Consider the following 19,307-nt stretch of genomic DNA (forward strand, 5'->3'; position numbering starts at 1 on the left):
CACACTCTCTCCAAGTCTATCCTTCATTAGGAAAGAAAATTGTACACATTACTCCAGGTACGGTCGCACTGAGGCTCTATATAATTGCAGTCATTTTTTTAAAACTCTTGTACAGTACTGCAACAAACGGCAATTAGGGATGGGTAATAAATGCTGGCCTTCCCAGTAACACCCACAATCCATGAAAGAATAAACAAATCTAGTTTGCCAATCTACCTAAGCCAACTCCCTTCTCATACCTGCACGGTTTGCTTTATTCAGATTTAAGACATTTTATTTATACTCAAATAAATCACACACAAACTCAACATAAAATTCTATCATGCTATGATCATTCTTCCTGAGTGGTTTCTTTACTGTGAAATTATTAAGACACCGTTTCTCATTGCAGAATATTAGATCAAAAATAGCCTGTTCTGGCGCATTTCATAAATTCATCCACTTTGTTATTGCATATTTGGTTTGCCCAGTCTACCGGTATATGAAAATCAAATCCCAAGATTACAGTATTACCATTATTTTATGTGTACCTATTCTCCCAAATTTATACTGACCCTGACACTACGGCTGCTGCTGGAGGGCCTATAAACTATTTCTTCTCATGTTTCATGCCTCACGTTTCTCTGCCCCAAACTGATCCTACATCTTGATTTTCCAAGCCAAGGTCTTCTCTCACTTGCCTTTAACTCTTATTATCAAGGCAATGCTTCCTTTTCCTTTTTGTCTACTTGGTCACTCTGCAATTAGATAAAATCCATTTATTTCTATCTGTACTATTAATTCATCCATTTTGTTTCAAATGCTTTGCACCGATATAGTGCCTTTAGGTTTAACTTTTTCCAGATATCACCTTCACACTAATGTCTTATTACCTTTGTTACACTGTCCCTTCCTGACCCATTCTCTATTTCTTTTTACCCAAACCACTACTCTGCTCCACAGCCTTGCCATTTTTCTTACTGCTTTTGAATTTACGCTTGCCCGAATCCTCCCACCAATCCCTACTACAATCTTCTCTCCGATTTCAAGACTAAACTACCACAATATTATTCATTTCACCGAAATACTGCCCCCAGTCCATTTTAAGCCCTTCCCAATGGAACAGCTCGCATTTTCCCCTCCGGTACTGGTGCCAGTGGCCCATGAATCAAAACCTCTGCCTCCCACACCACTTATTCAGCCATGCATTTAACCTTCTAACCTGTTTATCCATAAACCAGTTTGTGTCTAATCAGGCAGCAATCCAGAGATTATTACCCATGAGGCTCTGCATTTTTAAATTCGGCCTTAGCTCCTCAAACTCTCAGACCCCAATCCTAGTTCTACCAATGTTGTAGGTTCATATCCCAAATTCAATATTTCATTCTAGAATATGTTACATAAACAACATGCCATATTAATAATGTTGCACATTTTATGCCAGGGTGCGCACACAAATAATTAAATAAATTGCCTGGAACAGGAAACTTCCTTTTAGCCAGGGAGACTCCAATTTAAATGCAGCACAGAAAAGCAAACAGTCAGAACAGTACACATTAGTCTGTCAGAAGAGGCACAGATTATATATTTGGCAGTTTTCTACTAACTTCAGTGAACAGGAGTCTACAAAACTACATACTTTATTCCACTTTATCTGGCAGCACTTCAGACTACAGCTTTGTATGTTTTTTTTGAAAAATGTTTGAATATTTTTCCCTTTAAGTTTTATCACAAAATACTCAAGGTGCTGGGATAATAAATAAATAGTTTTCAAGCCTTTGCAGGAACAATTGACCAAATGTGGTTGGCTTTCAAATTCAATGTTAATCCCGGCTGCAACCCTGCACAAGACCCTTCATTGGGCCCCCATTAAAGCTAACATATCTGTGCTCCAGGAAATGTATGTTAAGGAAAATCGTGGCTGAAAAAAAAAACAACTGCAGGTCTGTTATTTTCACTTCCTTCTCTACTCCCTTTTTTTTTCTATTTGGATTCTTAAATGGATTTGCTAATTTATTATCGTCACAAATTGGGAAATCAATGCCAGTTTATTTTTCAAGCATGTCCAACAAACCCAGTCAGGTCATCCTTCCATTTAAGCAAATATGCTACTGCATTTGTCCTCTCAAACCATACATCTCTGATTATGATCAAATCACACGCTCACTGCCTGTAAAGCAATTCAAATGGCTAAACCCCCATAGATTCTTGGGATACCTCACTGAATAAATATGGCAATATTTTATCTCAGTGCTCAGACCTTCACGCAGCATACCAATTAGTGTGCTTTTAATCTTTTTACTTGCTCACTGATCTGCAGATGTTACAAGATAGGTTTAAGTTCTTATATTTAGCACTTCTGGAATAGTAGAGTGACATAACATTCTGCATCAAAATTTCTTCTGGTAACTCAACTGGATTGCACATTTCCTACATAGAAACTAGGAGTAGGAGGCCAATCGGCCCTTCGAGCCTGCTCCACCATTCATCATGGCTGATCCTCATTTCAAAGTCATATTCTCGCTTTCTCTTCATACCCCTTGATGCCTCTAATCCAGAACAATTACCAATTTTTTTCTTGAATAAAAACTTAGTGACCTGGCCTCCATAGCCTTCTGTGGTAGAGAATTCCACAAGTTGACCACCCTCTGAGTGAAGAAATTTTTCCTCATCTTAGTCCTAAATGGCCTGCCCCATATCCTGAGACTGTGGCCCCTGGTTCTAGACTCCCCAACCAGGGGAAACATCCTCCCTGCATCTAGTCTGTCTAGTCCTTTGGAATTTTGTAAGTTTCAATCAGATTCCCTCTCATCCTTCTAAATGCTAGTGAATACAGTCTCAGTCGAATCAATCTCTCCTCATACGACAGTCCTGCCATCCCTGGTATCAGCCTAGTGACCCTTGCTTCATTCCAGCATCCAAAAGTAACTGCTTCTGAATATCCAGTCACAGAGTCAACTACAGCTTACATGTACTGGTTTCAGGACTGACTCTTGGCAGGCATGGGACACAAGATATCTACGTCAATCCTTTTCAAAGGTTTGCTAATAATGAATAGGACTTAAGAGGTAGTTTGCTGTGATATTTGTCTCTCCAGTTACCCATACTCTGCCATTTAATCACAAGTTCTACAAACTTCAGCCACATCTTTAGAAATATTGAATCAATTGAAATGTAACAATCTGTCCTTAATGTTATAACCTCTGATATCATTGTGGCAGCAGACATTTCTGCTGAGGGCAAGGGAGGAAAGGAAGAAGGATATATCAATGTGAAACTTGGTGTCAGGCTTGAGGTGGTCGTAGACAATGAAAATTGTAAAGAAGAGGCAAGAGGGTACAAGATAAGGTGTGCAAAGGGGAAGTGCAAGTATGCAGGGGAGACCTAGAAGTGATAAGGCGATTAGGGTCATGCTGCCATAGTGACTGTTTTGGGGGAGCAGGTGGTATAAAGTACAGCCAGCTAACACATCTTCAGTAAAAAGCAAGGTGTTGTCACTTGTAAGCCAATTTCAGTCATAGCCAGAATGCCAATGCTATTATCCAAAATGAGTTTCTGGATTTTAAGGGCCACCTATCTTTGTGAGTGAATGGACATCCTGGTAGGAAATGTGGAGGTGTGTATGGCGATTATCCAGCAGTTCAACAAGTCCAAGTTAGGAGGCTTGAGTATGCCTGGTGCACAACTGTTTTAGTCATCCACGACCTGATTTGGTTGGACCACATCAAGTGCTATCAGGGCTCACTCTCCTAAGTAAAAGTGCCCACTATTCCATGCCTTCATCTTTCAAAAGACAATCATCTCCTTAAGCCCCTTTCCCCATCCCTCCACCCTCAGCTTCATCAATTGCAAGATGCTTTGGATTTCTATCACATAGGAAAAAGACTTTCCATTTAGTTCCTCTGCTGCTTCCCTTCTGCTCCACCCACCCATTCCTCACCATCCCCCCACAACTTTTACTTACCAAGCAAAGACTTTCCCAACTTACCCTATGCCCTAACCCTAAACCCACATTTCCTCTACTTTCTCTCCAACCACCCATCCTCCACAAGTTCATCTTATCCACAAGATACAAATCCTGCAACTTTAACCCCATTCTCACTAACTTGCTAACTACACAACTTTCATTCCTGGTTCCCATTCTAACTGAAATTGTAAATGAGTCCTTCTCCTCAGGCTTTAACCCTTTGTTGACTATTGTGAAAGACATCATCCTCTTCTTCAATAAATCCAATCTTATAGCCTTTAGTCCTTGCAAACTGCTGCACCATCTCCAATTTCCTTTTTCTCTCCAAAAGCTTGAACGTATTGTTATGAATCACGAAATTATATTCCTAAAACATATGAATATATAACTTTTAGTTTGGGGTTTGAATTGTTTTGAATGCAAGATATATGAAAGCACCTAGTTTGAAAATCTGGTAAACAGACCTAAAATTATTGCAATTCAAAGGCTGGCCTGTGTTTATTGAATAGGGTCAGAGTGAGAATGGGAAAACGCTAAACAATGGGTGGTCCTCTCTTAACTTTGTGATGGAACCAATGAGTCTCACAAGATTGCAGTTGTCATGTGGGTCCCAGAATCGAAGGGATTTTTTGAAGGTAAAATTAATTAGTTTGGATCTCTATCTGGAAGATCCACGTTGCTATGGAAATAGGCATGCAGGGAGGTACCCTTTTGTTTTGGGTTTATCTCAGGTCTCTTGGGTGTGATTTCTCACAGCAAGAGCAGTCAGTTTGGGAGCAGCTTTGAAACAGGCAGTTTAGTCTGCAGCTGGAACACCTTAGAAATAAGCAAAGAGAAAGAGAGATTCTGCCAGAATCTGTAAAGGAACTATGGGCAAGAAGCAGAAGGTAATCAGAAATCAAGGGTGTTTTCTGATTTGGGAGTTATTAAGCAAGAGTGTAGTGAGGCCCATGCTTGAGTTGGGGTGTCCACAATCATGAGGTGCTTAAGGAGAGTTGGAGGGTCACCTTGCCAGATGCTAATAGAAAGACCCCAAGAAATCTCATACCTCAGAACACTGGGGAGACTGAGGAGAATCAAAGTCATGGCACACCTTGGTTTAGTCCCAGGAGAAGTGGAGGAACCCTCAAAATTCTGAAAAGTATTAGTGGAACTCTTGGATGAAAATAAAAGTGGAATGAGGGGTTCTGTTGAGATTTTTGGACCAGAATAAGTGTTTGCAAAATATAGCATTAAGTTAGTAGTCCTTACTTTGTTTAACTCTTGTATGGTAAAGTTTGTTCAAAATGTGAAATCTTGTGGCATAATTCTTTTAGTTAATAACTGGGAATTCAAATGGAATCTTCTCAAATTTCTATCCATCCTTCCCACATTTCCATATGTGCCCCATCACACCACTGAAGTGGTCCCCACAAAAGTCACATACGTATCATCTGTGATTATGACCATGGTGCATTATCCTTCCTCAATCTCTCTGCAACCTTTGACATGGTCAACCACACCATTCTCCTCCAGTGGGCAGAATTTTGTCCTTGGTGGGCGTGCGGGCCCCACCGGCTCAGCAGCGGGCAGACAGCCGACCCCCGCCACCGAAACGGGGCCCGCCGCCATTTTGAGTGGGCGGTCCAATTAAGGGCCGCCCAGCGGCCTGCCCAACAGGAGGTGCTATGCGCTTCCTGTGCAGGGGGGAGGAAATCCCCAGTTGACAAAGTGCGCTCTTTCGCACATGCGCGTGAAAGAGCGCACTGCTCCCGAGACAAAGTACTGTCTCAAGCAAATTACTGACAGTCCAGAAAACTTTATAATAGAAAAATTAAAAAATTAACATGTCCCCCTCATGTGACAATGTCACACGAGATGGGACATGTTAATAAATATCACATAAAATGTATTAAAGTTTTTAAAAATGGACATGAAACCTCATCCCGCCAGTGGATGAGGTTTCATGTATTATCAGAAGCCCACTGGGGCTCCTGGCCTGCCTGCCAACCTTAAGGTTGGACGGGCAGGTTTTTAATTATCTTAATTACTCTGTCAATGGCCTCAATTAGCCATTGACAGGTCAGCAGGCAGACAGCTGATTTTGCTGTCCACCCGCCTTCCTAAAAATTTAAAGGGACTGGGATGACATCGGGGACTCCTCCCAACATCATCCCATGTCATTTTCCCGTTGGCGAGCGGGCACTGCCCCCAAATTGCTGACAGGAAAATTCAGGCCAGTGCTTCTCTGTTATATAGCTCAGTAGAACTTCCTTGCTTGATTCTATTCTTAGCAATTTGATGACAACCAGATTTTCTCCAAGAATGGCTTTATGTCCTTCCTCTACACCATTGCCTCTGGAGTCCCCCAAGGTCCATCATTGGCCCCTTCTTCCCCTGCATGTTGACCCTGACAGGGTCATCTACAGTCAAGAGTTCAGCTTCCATGTGTATTCCAACAACACCCAACTCCATTGCTCCACCTCTTCTCCTAGCCATACTCTGTGTTGTCAGACTGCTAGGATGAGCCAAAATTTTCTCCAATTAAGACCAAAGTCACCATTTTCAACCCATCACAAATACTGCACCCTTGGCACCAATTCCATGTCCGCTCCAGCCATTATTTCAGTCTGATCCTGATTGTGAATAATCTCAGCATTTTATTTGCTCTTGACAAGCTTCCAATTTTACTTCATCTTCACTATAAAAATTCCCCATTTCCATCTTTAACATTACCAGCCTCTCCACCTGTATCTCAGCCTACTTGCTGCTGAAATTGACATCCATTGGCTGTCACCTCCAGGTTGAACTGTCCCAATGTTCTCCTGGACCACCTCCCATACTCTATCCTGTGTTAAAAAATACAACAGTTTGGACTTGCATGGTGCTTTTAATACATTAAAAACATTCCGAAGTGTTTCACAGAAGCATTATCAAACAAAATTTGACAACAAGCCACATGAGATATTAGGCTAGATGACCAAATGTTTGCCCAAAAAGTTAAGCTTTAAAAAAGAAAAGGGGGGAAGAAAGGAAGAGAGGTTTACAGGGAGTTCCAGAGCTTAAACACTGCCACCATCAGTCATCAATTTAAAAAAAAAACAGGGGATACTCAATAAGTCAGAATTTGAAAGTATGTAGTCATCAGAGGATTGTTGGGTTGGATATATTATAGATATAGGGAAAGGTGAGGCCAGGGAGAGATTTGAAAATAATGAGAATTTTGCAAGCACAGGGATGATGGGTGAATGGAACTTGATGCAAATTAGGACACTGGCAGAGCTTTGGATGACCATAGTTCTGTGGAAAGTGAAACATGGGAGGCCAGCCAAGGGTGCATTAGGATTTCAGCAGCAGATGAGCCAAGGTAGGGGAAGAAACAGCATATGTTAGAGATTCGAGGCAGTCTTAGTGATGGCACAGATGTGTGGTGGGAAACTCATCTCAGGGTCAGATATGACACCAAGGCTGTGAACAGCTTGGTTCAGCCTCAGACAGTTGGCAGCAGATGGAGACAGTGGCTAGGAAACAGTATTTGCTGTGGGGACTGAAGACAATGGCTTTAATCTTCCCAATACCTAGTTATCCTCATCCAAAACTCTGTTGCCATATCCTATCTGGCATTAATTATGTTCGTAGATCCATGCACACATTACCCTTCTTCTTGCTGACCTACATTGGAGGCTTCAGGATACTGGTGGCCAATTTTGCATCCTCATGGTTAAATCCCTTTATGGGCTTGCCTCTCCAGATTTCTGAAACCCACCACCACCACCAACTCCCCCCCCCCACCCCCCACCCCCCACCCCCCCCCCCCACCCCCCCCCCACCCCCCCACCCCCCCACCCCCCACCACCACCACCAACTCCCCACCCCCCCCCCACCCCCCACCCCCCCCCCCCCACCCCCCCCCCACCCCCCCCACCCCACCCCCCACCCCCCACCACCCCCCCACCCCCCCCCCCCCCCCCCCCCCCCCCCCACCCCCACCACCCACCAACACATTTTCTAGCTAAAAGTGCTCAAACAGAATATGAAGAAACAAAATGGAGAAAGAATTGTTCCAGATTTCAGGCAAGAGTAGAAAGACATGAGGTGAAGGAATGAAAGACAACAATGTGACCTTGAACAGGTGAATAAGTACAATGAGTCTGGTAAACGAGGGTGCAGCTAGTTTTGCCCATAATTGTGTTGGGAATAACTTAATTAAATCCAACTTCCTTACTCTTCTTTGAAAGAACAGCATGGCATTTTTACGTCCACCTGTTTTAACATCTCCTTCAAAAGATGGCATCTCTGGAATTGAGGCATTGGAATGTCAGCCAGATTATGTGCTCATGTCTCTGGAGAGGGATTTGAACACACATCTGTCTCAAGAAATAAGTGTGGTAATGCAAACAGGTCTTGTATTAGAATGATATACTGTACAGTAGAGCATGTACATAGCTCTAAGCACATATTGCCACTTCAAGAGTTTTGCAGAAGATGTTTGGAGAAGCAGAAACTCAAACAGTCTGCCTAGTTATATTCATCTGGTCATGCATAAAATTAGTCAGTAGTTTTGGTCTGTATAAAATGAATTTAACAGAGATATTTTTGCCTTTTTAGCTTCTAGAAGAAGAAGAAATGTAATTTACTGTGGTCAAAATTATATCTTAGTCTTGGGCTACACTAGCTCAGTAAGGCACAGAGCAAAAGATACTGGTTTCAGGTCATAAAGGGACAAAGGTTTATTCTGAAAATCATCAGATCATAAGCCCATGAGTAAGTGGTTAGAAAAAAAGTAAACAGTTACTCTTGGTGTTTAATATTCTCTGATATCTTCTTTATTAAGTCGTGCTTGCAATTTTATTTTTTGCTGTTTTAGTTTTGCTTCTGTCTAACCCAAATGGCACTTGTCTCTCTCTCTCCTGCAACTTGATAGGTTAAATATCACTTTTCTGTCAATGGGGGTCAAATTCCCCTTTACCACCTAAAGGGTGAAACTACGATAATCCTCAAGATATAGAGGATCTTCAGTCTTAATGCACAAAGTAGGCTCCTAGTACCATGAACTCGGTGAACTCCTGGGGAAAAAAGGATACAGACATGTCATGAAGCATGGGAACAGCAGTGAGGCTATTAGGGTGGTGCACAGAAATGTTTCCAGCCTTTTTATTTTTATCATACATTTTTCTACAATTTTTAAGCACTTAACTAGAGTAAAATCAGTATAGTATATAAATATATCTCCCACCAGATTTTTTGCATCTTCTCTCAACTCATTTGCATGATAGAACTGCGATGTGCTAGCAAAGTAGTTCTGGAACAAATGCCAACAACTCATTAGTAAACTGATGCAACCATCATAAAGTTATAGAATCTCAAAACATCTGGGTGAAATCACATTCAGTAATATTCTATCATATTACAAATTATCTCATTGCAAACCAATCAGAATGGAGTATTATAAAGTCCTCAATGGTTGCCAGTAGCCTACAGTCTTATATAACCACAAACTGTATATTTTATTGGCAACTATTAGATGGAAAAATCCACCCAGGGTGAGAGAGAATTTATCAAACTCAAATCAGAGTAAAATTGGAGAGATCTTAATATTGGTTCTTGAAAAGACTCCATGTGTGTGTGTTAACGAATTATATATTACGTTAAAGGTCTCATTAAGAGACCCTTAATCCTATTAGATACAAAGGTATTCAGCTCATGTGCTCGCTCTAGAGTACCGCAGCTGCAACAGAGCTGAGAAAACACGAAAAAGAAAACCTTTCCATAAAAATTGTGTTTGCTGGAGCTTCCTGCAGAAATGCACAATTACATTTTCTACTGATATTTAATTGCATGAACTTATTAGACAGAAAAATGCACCTACAACATTCCACAACATGTAAAAAAAAACGATACATCTATTTAAATTTTGCTTTAACTTGTAGGACTTATTAACAGTGCGAGTTATACATGTTCAGGGTCCATTAGTCCATCAAATTGCTCAAAATTGCTACTAGGGAAACCAAGACAAATCTCAAGGCACACATTAATTTTAACTTGTTGTTTAAGTAACACATTGTGCAGCATTTTTTCGTTGAATTCAACACTGAAAAGATTCCTTTTCCCCAGTATCAAATTGGAAGTTTTCTATGAAAATAGCACCATTACAGTTTACTACAACATCCACCTTCCAGTTGTTAATATAAGTAAATATTTGTGCTCTCAGCAATGCTGTTCAGAGGTACATCTGGAACTTGAGTGTAGTTGTCACATGTTTTCCACTATCCTACGACAGCCTAAACGAGACAGCAATTCATCCATTACTGTCAAACAGCAAATTTTCTGAAGGAATTCTACTGTTTGTTTTGGTCTCATGGTTATTTGTAAATTTCTGCTTCATTTGTCACAGTACAGTTGACTCAAATAATAGTGATTGTCAACACTTTGGGACAAGCCAAGATCATGAAAGGTTCTATATAAATGCAAGGTTTTTTTTTTTGCTTTCCCTTTTTATATACACACGATTATAAAATACATATTTTCTTTGCTTCCCTTCCATGATAAATTTGTAGCTCTTGTTGAAGCTATCATTGGTGTAACACTCCAGCAAGGAGGTTTAACCCACTCGAGTCCTCAAAAACACCCTAAAAAAAAACTTCCATCCCAGTGTCACAATTGGCTCAGATTTTTTATGGAATGGCCCAACATGCAAAATGTACAAAAATGAAATCTTTATGTTTGATATTTTCCCAATACTTTTGGTTATTTGACAATTTTGTGCCTGATACAGTACAGATGAAATAGCCCTGAAATAATATAATGGTTAGGGTTTCAACATGAACATCTACTATGACTAGTAATTCTGAGCAGTAACAAGATAAAAAGCTTACAAAATACCCAAAACTAAAATCTACTCTTCACACATTGCACTAAATCTAGTTCTTACATTTAGGTATAAATTTTCAGTGCTTGCATGAAAGGTCACACGGACCAACGAATCGAGCCAATGTATATAAATGGCAGCAAAATTAATCTCAAATATAGCCCTTTTATTGATGGATTGCTGCAAAATTGATTTGCAGATATAATTTTGGTACTTTAATTGTTTTGCATAATTAGAAAAAAAACATTACATTATTCACACAATAAAAATTCCGTGGACTTTTGGTATGAAATTGATTTAAGTTAAATATCATGTATTTTTCCAAAGTAAAAAATATTGCAGCATTACCAAGTTAAGCAAAAATGCATCAAAAGACTTCCCAGATTATATTTTTATATTTCTTTCCATAACAAGAAGCTAAGCTCACTTTAAACGATTCCCTGCTCTCTTAACACATCTTGCAGGGAAATTTCTTTTTAGCTCATGTTTGGTTAGGATATAGACATTACATGTTAAGGTAGTAGATATTGATTACACTTCACAAAGCTCAGAATCATACAGCAAAGGTGATGACCATTCAGTCCACTGTGTCAGTGCCAGCTCTTTGAAAGTCCACCCCCAACCCCTTTCCCTGTAACCATGCAAACTTATAATAAGTATACATTCAATTTCCTTTTGACTCTGATACAATCTAGGAACAACACCACAAGTTGGATGCTAACCCTTGCTCCTTGTTACATTTCCTATGATTAAATGCAACATGATAGCATACTCTACAATTTCATCAGGAACTAAGTCAATGCTATATAGCTGCTTAAATTCCAGTGACATCATTTTTTTAGGCACTGCCATATGTTCTCAATTAAACAATCATCTCCATGAAACACAAAATGCAAGTCAGGGGATGGCGTCATTGCATGTGGTGCAGTATAAGTGGTGTGCCCATTCTAAATGTGGTTGATATATTACTGTTCATTTGGTTTGTGGTTCTACAATATATAATGTCAAAATGTTGGCAGGTTGTTGACAAAATGCAACTACTCTATTTACTTTCAAGGCTAACCCTGTTGAATTAAACAAAATGTTCTGTTCACAAAGAGGATGCCTTTAATCAATGAATTTATATGACAACAAGAATGATAAGGAGTTCTAGCCATTTATACTAATAAACTAAACCAAGAAACTACTCAAGTATAAACCATATTATACTTCCAGTAAATCCAAAAATGTTCATCCTTTTGTGTGTAGGTCATAACATGTTAGCTAGCTAGCCATTAGAGTTCAACACAAAAACAAATTACTAAAAAAAGTAAGCTGTGAATTTCATTACACTTCTTTATGCTTCTTTAAAAAATTCAAGGGTTGTGCTTACATGGCCCTGGATCCACAAGACTGTTGCAAATTACCTCAACTTTGCTATAGGTTTATGAAATTCTCACCCGGTACATATTATCTAAAGTAAATCTCATTTGGCCAAAGCCTGGAACTGATGTGTATGTACTACAGCTCAATAATTAGAAGTTACAATATGCTTGTCCTGCAATTTAAATGATACTCAGTAAATCTAAGTGAGGATTTATTAGAACATTTTCCCCAATATTGTAGGCAAAGCAAACTGAATTAAGCATGTCAAAATGCTTAATGCACCACATGTTGTTTTAAAGAGAACCTATGCTGTGGCCCACTTCAAAACACTCTTCAATTGCTCTGAAGCCTCATAGAGATTTCCAACAACAGCATAATGGATATTTCACTCGCTTAAGGAAATAAGTTGTATATTTCTTGGAGTGAACTGTTACCCCTTCTCTCAGCGGCTACTTCTAAAACTGAGGGGGGTGGACATGATAAAGTGAAGGAGAATAAAAAATCGTGGAAGCCTATGCAATATTAGAAAGCTCAATGTCATAGCACTTCCGCCACTAAAATGATGCAAACTTATTGCAATGAAAGCTCTGGTAGACTAAGAAAGCATTTGACAGCTCAAGGAAGTAATTCATTTCAATTACACACAAACATATTGTAACAATGGAGGAAACCGGAAAAATACAGAAACCAATGGCAAAAATCTAAACTGTAAAACTCTGGATTCCCTTCACTCACGTCCTGAACAAAATCTATTAATCTTCAGTAATTGACACTGAAGCGAAATCTCTCGCCCAGTTATATTTTGTTGCATTGTAATCCATCTCAACCCAGGTGCACATTATTTTGCTTTAGCTGATGTTTCTGGCATGAATTTTGCAAAGCTACATCCAAACTGCCGTTTTCGACCGTAACTGACTTAGATCAGATAAATTAGTGGGGGTAACAGACATTTAATATATAAGCGTTCTAACTATTGACGTATTAGTCATATATTACTGCCACTCCCACTAATGGAAACCAAGATAGTTTACGATATATAAAAAAACACAATTCAATCATTCACTCGCATTCTGCACATTTCCCTATCTGACTATAACATTGCAGATTTCATTGCACAAGATGATGTCCGTGTTGCGTTGCAAGAAAACTTAATGTATTTATTGTGTGTAAGAACGCAACAAGAGCGTGGGCGGGATTTTAATAATATGCTATTTCTGAATGCTTACATTAGGTTTCATGTATATAATCACCTCACCGGGGTGAGAACTGGGCCGCTTGTGCATTTTATTTAAAATACTAGATTTGTCCGCAAAATTTGAAAGCAATATTTCTCAACACTTATCTTCGATATATAGAAAAACATTTAAGAATTTCTTAAATCTCTTGGAGGCCATAAAGTCATTATCGGGATGGGTGTGTGGGGGGGGGGGGGGGGGGGGGTGGAAATACGAGGGAGAAGACAATTATATTGTTTTATTTACAGTTGCCTGGCAACCACCCCCAATGCCCCAACCAGTTTTTCAGCTGATGAGAGTGCGGGTTGTTTTGTTTTAAAGACATTTTGGAGTTATTAACCACGCACAAAAAACAATAGCTGCCCGGAAAATTTCTGGGTAAAAAATAAACAAAAAAAATGACAAAGAAGGGTACATGCTTGGTTGGCGCCTGAAAGGGCAGCTCCTCACCACAACATGGTAAAGCAGCAGGAAAACTTTACAGAATGCCCCCCAAAAGACCAAGCAAATGCTGTAGCGTCAAGACAGATAAAGGTGGACATTTCTTGTATTTCTTGGGATGGGGCAAATCAAGTCTACAAATAGAAACTATTTGTGGAATTGGTGGTCAGGACTCGAGTCGAAACCATAAATGACAACAGGGGCCGAATGGAAACGAGGTGGAACTGAAGTTAATTTTTACATAGCAATAATATGACTAACTGTTGGTTTGGGAATTCGAATTGCTGCACATCAATGGAAATGGAATGTGCATCACATAACTGGGATAGTAAATAATAGTACAGAAAAAAAGACTTGGATGCGGAATGACAACAAGGAATTGGGACATTTAAAAAATAATCAGTAAAATGTTAATGGAAATCTGCTCCACTCACTGTTGCCGTCGTTCTTCTCCCGGGTTCCGTCCACCCTGCCATCCGGTAAGATCCTCAGGAAGTAGCCCCCGTTTTTACAGTAGAGTCTTTTGGGCTCCTTGAATGATCCGGGAGGGAAGGGGCTGCTGCCGGCATCAGGGAGAGTGGGCAGGGTGCTGACCCCTCCTGTTCCCGCCGCCGCCGCCATGTCACAGGCCGTTTCGGACTGCAGCTGTCCCCCCAGCACCCCAGCACCCCCCCGGGCTCGGCCGCCTCCACTTGCCCACCTCGCTTCCCTGTTTCCGAGCTGACAGGCTTTCCTTCCCCTATCCGCTCCCTCTTTCCTTTTCCTCAAAGGGTAACAGGCACTCCTTCTTTCACTTACTTCTTCATGTAAAGCGCCAAGCAGTTGGGTTTTTTTTAATTAAATTCCCTCTTTTCTTTCTTTCGTCCTAGAAAGTGAAGTATTGCTTCCCCCCCATCCACTCTCGCTTTGTTAAAAATATTCAGACAACCCAACGCCAACTTTATAATAAGGAATAACAGTTCATTCCATCACTTCGGATGAGCTTCCTCGTCATAATTCCCGGTAGTTGGCGGGGCGCACACATCACTCTGCGTGTGTTGCTGTAAATAAGTGGGAACGCCACTTGCTGGAAATGTTTTACTTTCTAACCCAGACTCAATGCTAAAACCGCACTCCCCTCCCGAGCTGCGCAGCCTGCCGGCCACAAATGCGCACGCGTGTCTCTAGGATCCAGCTTCTTGAGGCGAGGGAGGAATTGGGATAGGATACAAGTGCTTTTAAAGGGGCGATACCACGTCCATGTGGGCACTGCTGGGGACTTGTTCCAACGCCCCCGAATGGAAAAATGAGGGACTCTTTCCTGAAATGTTTAATGCAGTTTGTTTTTTTTTTACTTTGAAGAAGGGTCATAAGGACTTGAAACGTTAACTCTGTTCCCTCTCCACCGTTGCTGCTAGACCTACTGAGTTTTTCCAGCACTTTGTTTGTTTCAGATTGCCAGCATCCGCAGTATTTTGCTTTTATCTTTTTGTTTTTTACTTTTCCTCACTCGGTATTTGGAAAGTGAGACAGGACATTTTTTCCTTTAAAATACTTCTAATTGTTATTGATTTCTAAAGGGGTTTTGGAACAAATTCGTACTTATGGAAAGAATATATGATCGCAAAAGAAAGCAGGAAAGAGTGTCAACGTTACGACAGTGACGACACTTCAAAAGCACTTCATTGGCTGTGAAGCGCTTTGAGACATCTGGAGATAAGTGCTATCTATATAAAAGCAATAAAAACAAAATAATAAAAACAATAAACTGCGGATGCTGGAAATCCAAAACAAAAAACAGAATTACCTGGAAAAACTCAGCAAGTCTGGCAGCATCGGCGGAGAAGAAAAGAGTTGACGTTTCGAGTCCTCATGACCCTTCAACAGAACTCTGTTGAAGGGTCATGAGGACTCGAAACGTCAACTATATAAAAGCAAGTCTATCTTCTTTTTTCACATGCTTGTTTTCTGTCAAGTAACCCAACAACCAACGCCAAATCTTCACTTCCGGAAGTACAATTAGAACAGGTATTATTTTACATCATGTAGGGAGCAGGGAATAAATGTGCCAGATTTTCAAACATAGAAACAAGAATTTGATTTTCAAACTTAAAACATTTTATAGGTTTTGATTTAGCAGGAGACAATGGATTAAGTCACAGTTAAGTGACTTAGATTTTAGACCAAACATGTCCCTATGACAGTGCTCAACTACATGACCAAAAACTGGATCTTTTCCGATTTCCTGTTTCGAGAGGGCATAAGCAAAATGACATTTCAAAGTAAAGAGAAATAGTCCATTGGATAAAAAAAACACTGAAGATTGGCTGAGTCGACATTTTAACAAATGATTTTCCCTACATCCTGTAGTAAAACATTTAGTTAACCAACAGCAAAAAACTTTTTTTTAAACAGTTCCTGAATAACGAATCCTGCGAGCCCTCTAAAATAATGCGATTTCCACTTTTTTTTAAAAAGCCAGTCCGTTAATAAGTTTTCTTCGTCAGGCACTCTTGCCTAAATCTCGGATAATACTGGGTTCGCAGCAAATGAAACAAAAAAAGAGCATAAGAGATACCTGAAGTTAGAGTGAAGAAAGGGGAGGCTGTAAAGTATCTCTGGAACAGGGCTAAAGTGGAGGGGGGAAACAACAGGGTTAAGAATTAGAGAAATTAAACCAGGATTAAATTAGACCCAATGACAATACTTATGACCGTGACTGTACACTCTCATTTCACTTAAGGCAGCTACAAACCTTACACAAACGGTGAGTAGCGCGGAATGTGCCGGTGCCTTTAATAACAAAGCAAATAAAAAAACGATCTTTTATTTCTATGTATACATTTTAGTCTTGTTGGCCCTATTTCATTATTGGTGCTTGCTTTGAAAGAGGGGGCGCGTAGTGCTTATTTGTGTGTCCTGGTGGCAATGAAGCTCAAGTAGCTGCGATACTTGACATTTGGACAAAGTAGTAGTGGTTTCCTCATGTCAGTAGGGAAAGCAGCTACAGATCTTACTACTTAATTACTGCTCAAATATATTTATCTAAGACAAAATGAGAACGTAGACGTTGTGAAATAGCCTTTACACTCAACGCACACGGTTACTGTGCAAAATATATTTAAAACTGCATTTTTCTAGCGCTTTTCACAACCTCCGGACGTCACAAAGGGCTTTTACAGCCAATTATTTGAAGTGTAGTCACTGTTGTAATGCAAGAATGATGGTTTGGAGACAAGTTTGCTGAAATTTTCTGACGTACACTTAATAATACACGTCATGCTCTGAAATGTAAGATCGGAGGCCACGTACACATTGCCAAGGCTCTACCAACACCGCCAACACTTTACCACCACTTCAATACAAAACAAATGTGTTAACTGGCCAAAACTAGTAGCACCGGCCAACTATCGTTAGCTCAGGTAAGCAGTATTTATATGATCATGACACACGATATAGGGTCTCTATTTTAATTCATAGACATCAATGAAAATCTTATTATCTCATTAATGTAAAATATAAAGCCATCGAGATTTCTAGTTAAACATTTTAATTTTACTTTATTAACATCCATCCATTTTATAATAAAGATTTTCAGTTTGTAGTTGTGTAGCTTCACCGCTAGGTTTATACTGTGAAGTCAGGAGCAGAGAAAAATGACCTGGATATGATTTTTTCACCTACAGAAATGGCTAACAGCGTCACAATTGATGTTAACTCAATCTGTTGCTTGTCAGTCGTGGTAGCTAATCATGTTGTTTGGCAAAAAAATGAGGGAAACCTTCCTTTTGCGAGGTTTATGATTCGGCAGTGTGACATCAAAGAAGTCCTGATGTGACCTTACATTCCATATAATATTTGCATTGAATAGAAGTGCAGGGAGGTTATACAAGAACTGTATAAAACATTGATTAGGACACAGCTAGAGCATTGCCTTCTGTTCTGGTCACCCCATTACAGGAAGGATGTGATCACACGAGAAAGGGTACAGAGGATGTTGCCAGGATAGGAAAACTTTAGCTATGAGGGAAAAATGGATAGGCTGGGGTTGCTTTCTTTGGAACAGATGAGGCTGAGAGGAGATTTAATTCAGATGTATAAAATTATGAGAAGCCGAGATCATGTGGATAGGACGGATCTATTTCTCTTAGCAAAGAGGTCAATAACCAAGGTGTACAGATTTAAAATAATTGATGGAAGGATTAGAGGCAGTTGAGAAGAATATTTTTCACCCAAAGAGTGATAGGGGTCTGGAAATCATAGTCATACAGCAAAACAGAGACCATTTGGCCCATCAAGCCTACACCAGCTCTCCGTGGAGCAATCCAGTCAGTCCCAATTGCCCATACTATTCCTATAATCTTACAAGGTTATTTCCCTCAAGTGGCCATCCAATTTCTTTTTGAAATCATTGATCACCACTGCTTCCACCACCCTTGTAGGCAGCAGTCCCGGATCATTACTGGTCGCTGAGTAAAAAAGTTCTTCCTCACATCCCTCTATATCTCTTGCCCAAAAACCTTAAATCTGTGGCCCCTAGTCATTGTGCCATCAGCTTTTCTTTGTCTGCCTACCTAAACCTGTCATAATCTTGTACACCTATATCAAATTTCCCCTCCTGCAACTTTGCTCCAAGAAGAACAACACCAGCTCGCCAACTTAACTTGATGGCCAAAACCCCTGCTCCCTGGATTTTTTCTGGTAAATGTCTCCAGCACCGTCTCAAGGACTTTCACCCCTTTCAAAAGTGTGGTGGCTAGAACAAGATGCAATACTCTAGTTGTGGCCTAACCAAAATTGTAAAAGGTTCAGTATTACTTCCCTGCTTTTGTATTCAACACTTCTATGTAAGAAGCCCAGGATCCCATATACTTTGTTAATTACTCTCTCAATATGTCTCCCCACCTTCAAAAATCCATGTACTTAAACCTCTCTCACTGAAAGGGTGGTAGAGGTTGACACCCTCTCATCACATTTACAAAGTACTTGTATATGCATTTGCAGCAGCTTAGCTGACAATGCTATGGGTCAAGAGCCGGAAAGTCAGATTTGATTTTTTTCTTTTGGCCAGTATAGAGATGATGGCTTCCTCTTGTGCCATAAGTTTCTATGATTTTATAATTATATAATACAAATCCTGAGGCTTTTGTTCACTTTATCAACTAATGTGCACTAGAAGGGAAGGTTGGGAAATGGCAAGTTATGTGGAACAATCTTGCTTGAAAGAAAAGTAAAAATTCTACAGGAGGAAAGTAGTCTTTTTTTCTTCAGAATGCCAGCACATGCACTCAATTTAGTGACTCTTACCTTCAGCAAATGTCTGCACTGACAGTGGAACATCATAAAACTCGAGTGCATTTGTTAATGGTTTGCACTGAGCAACATTGAAGTGTAAAGGCCATATTATGGGAATCTTCTCATCTCAACAATCAAGTTATCAAGCAGACAGCAGTTGAACTTGGACAGAAAATGTAATTGGACATTTAAGAAATAT

General features: G+C 40.1%; 1 protein-coding gene across 2 annotated transcripts in view; it reads right to left on the reverse strand.

Annotated features, from left to right (window-relative positions):
- Positions 1–14,854, reverse strand: part of fgf2 (fibroblast growth factor 2) — a 115,465-nt gene extending 100,611 nt beyond the window's left edge. For both annotated transcript variants that reach the window (XM_041188673.1, XM_041188683.1), the window contains exon 1: positions 14,269–14,854. In XM_041188673.1, coding sequence (XP_041044607.1) covers positions 14,269–14,455 — 187 coding nt within the window. In that variant the 5' untranslated portion in view covers positions 14,456–14,854. The remainder of the gene's footprint in view (positions 1–14,268) is intronic.
- Positions 14,855–19,307: the final 4,453 nt, after the last annotated feature.

Source organism: Carcharodon carcharias, chromosome 1 (genome assembly GCF_017639515.1).
Source record: "Carcharodon carcharias isolate sCarCar2 chromosome 1, sCarCar2.pri, whole genome shotgun sequence".
Lineage (NCBI taxonomy): Eukaryota > Metazoa > Chordata > Chondrichthyes > Lamniformes > Lamnidae > Carcharodon > Carcharodon carcharias.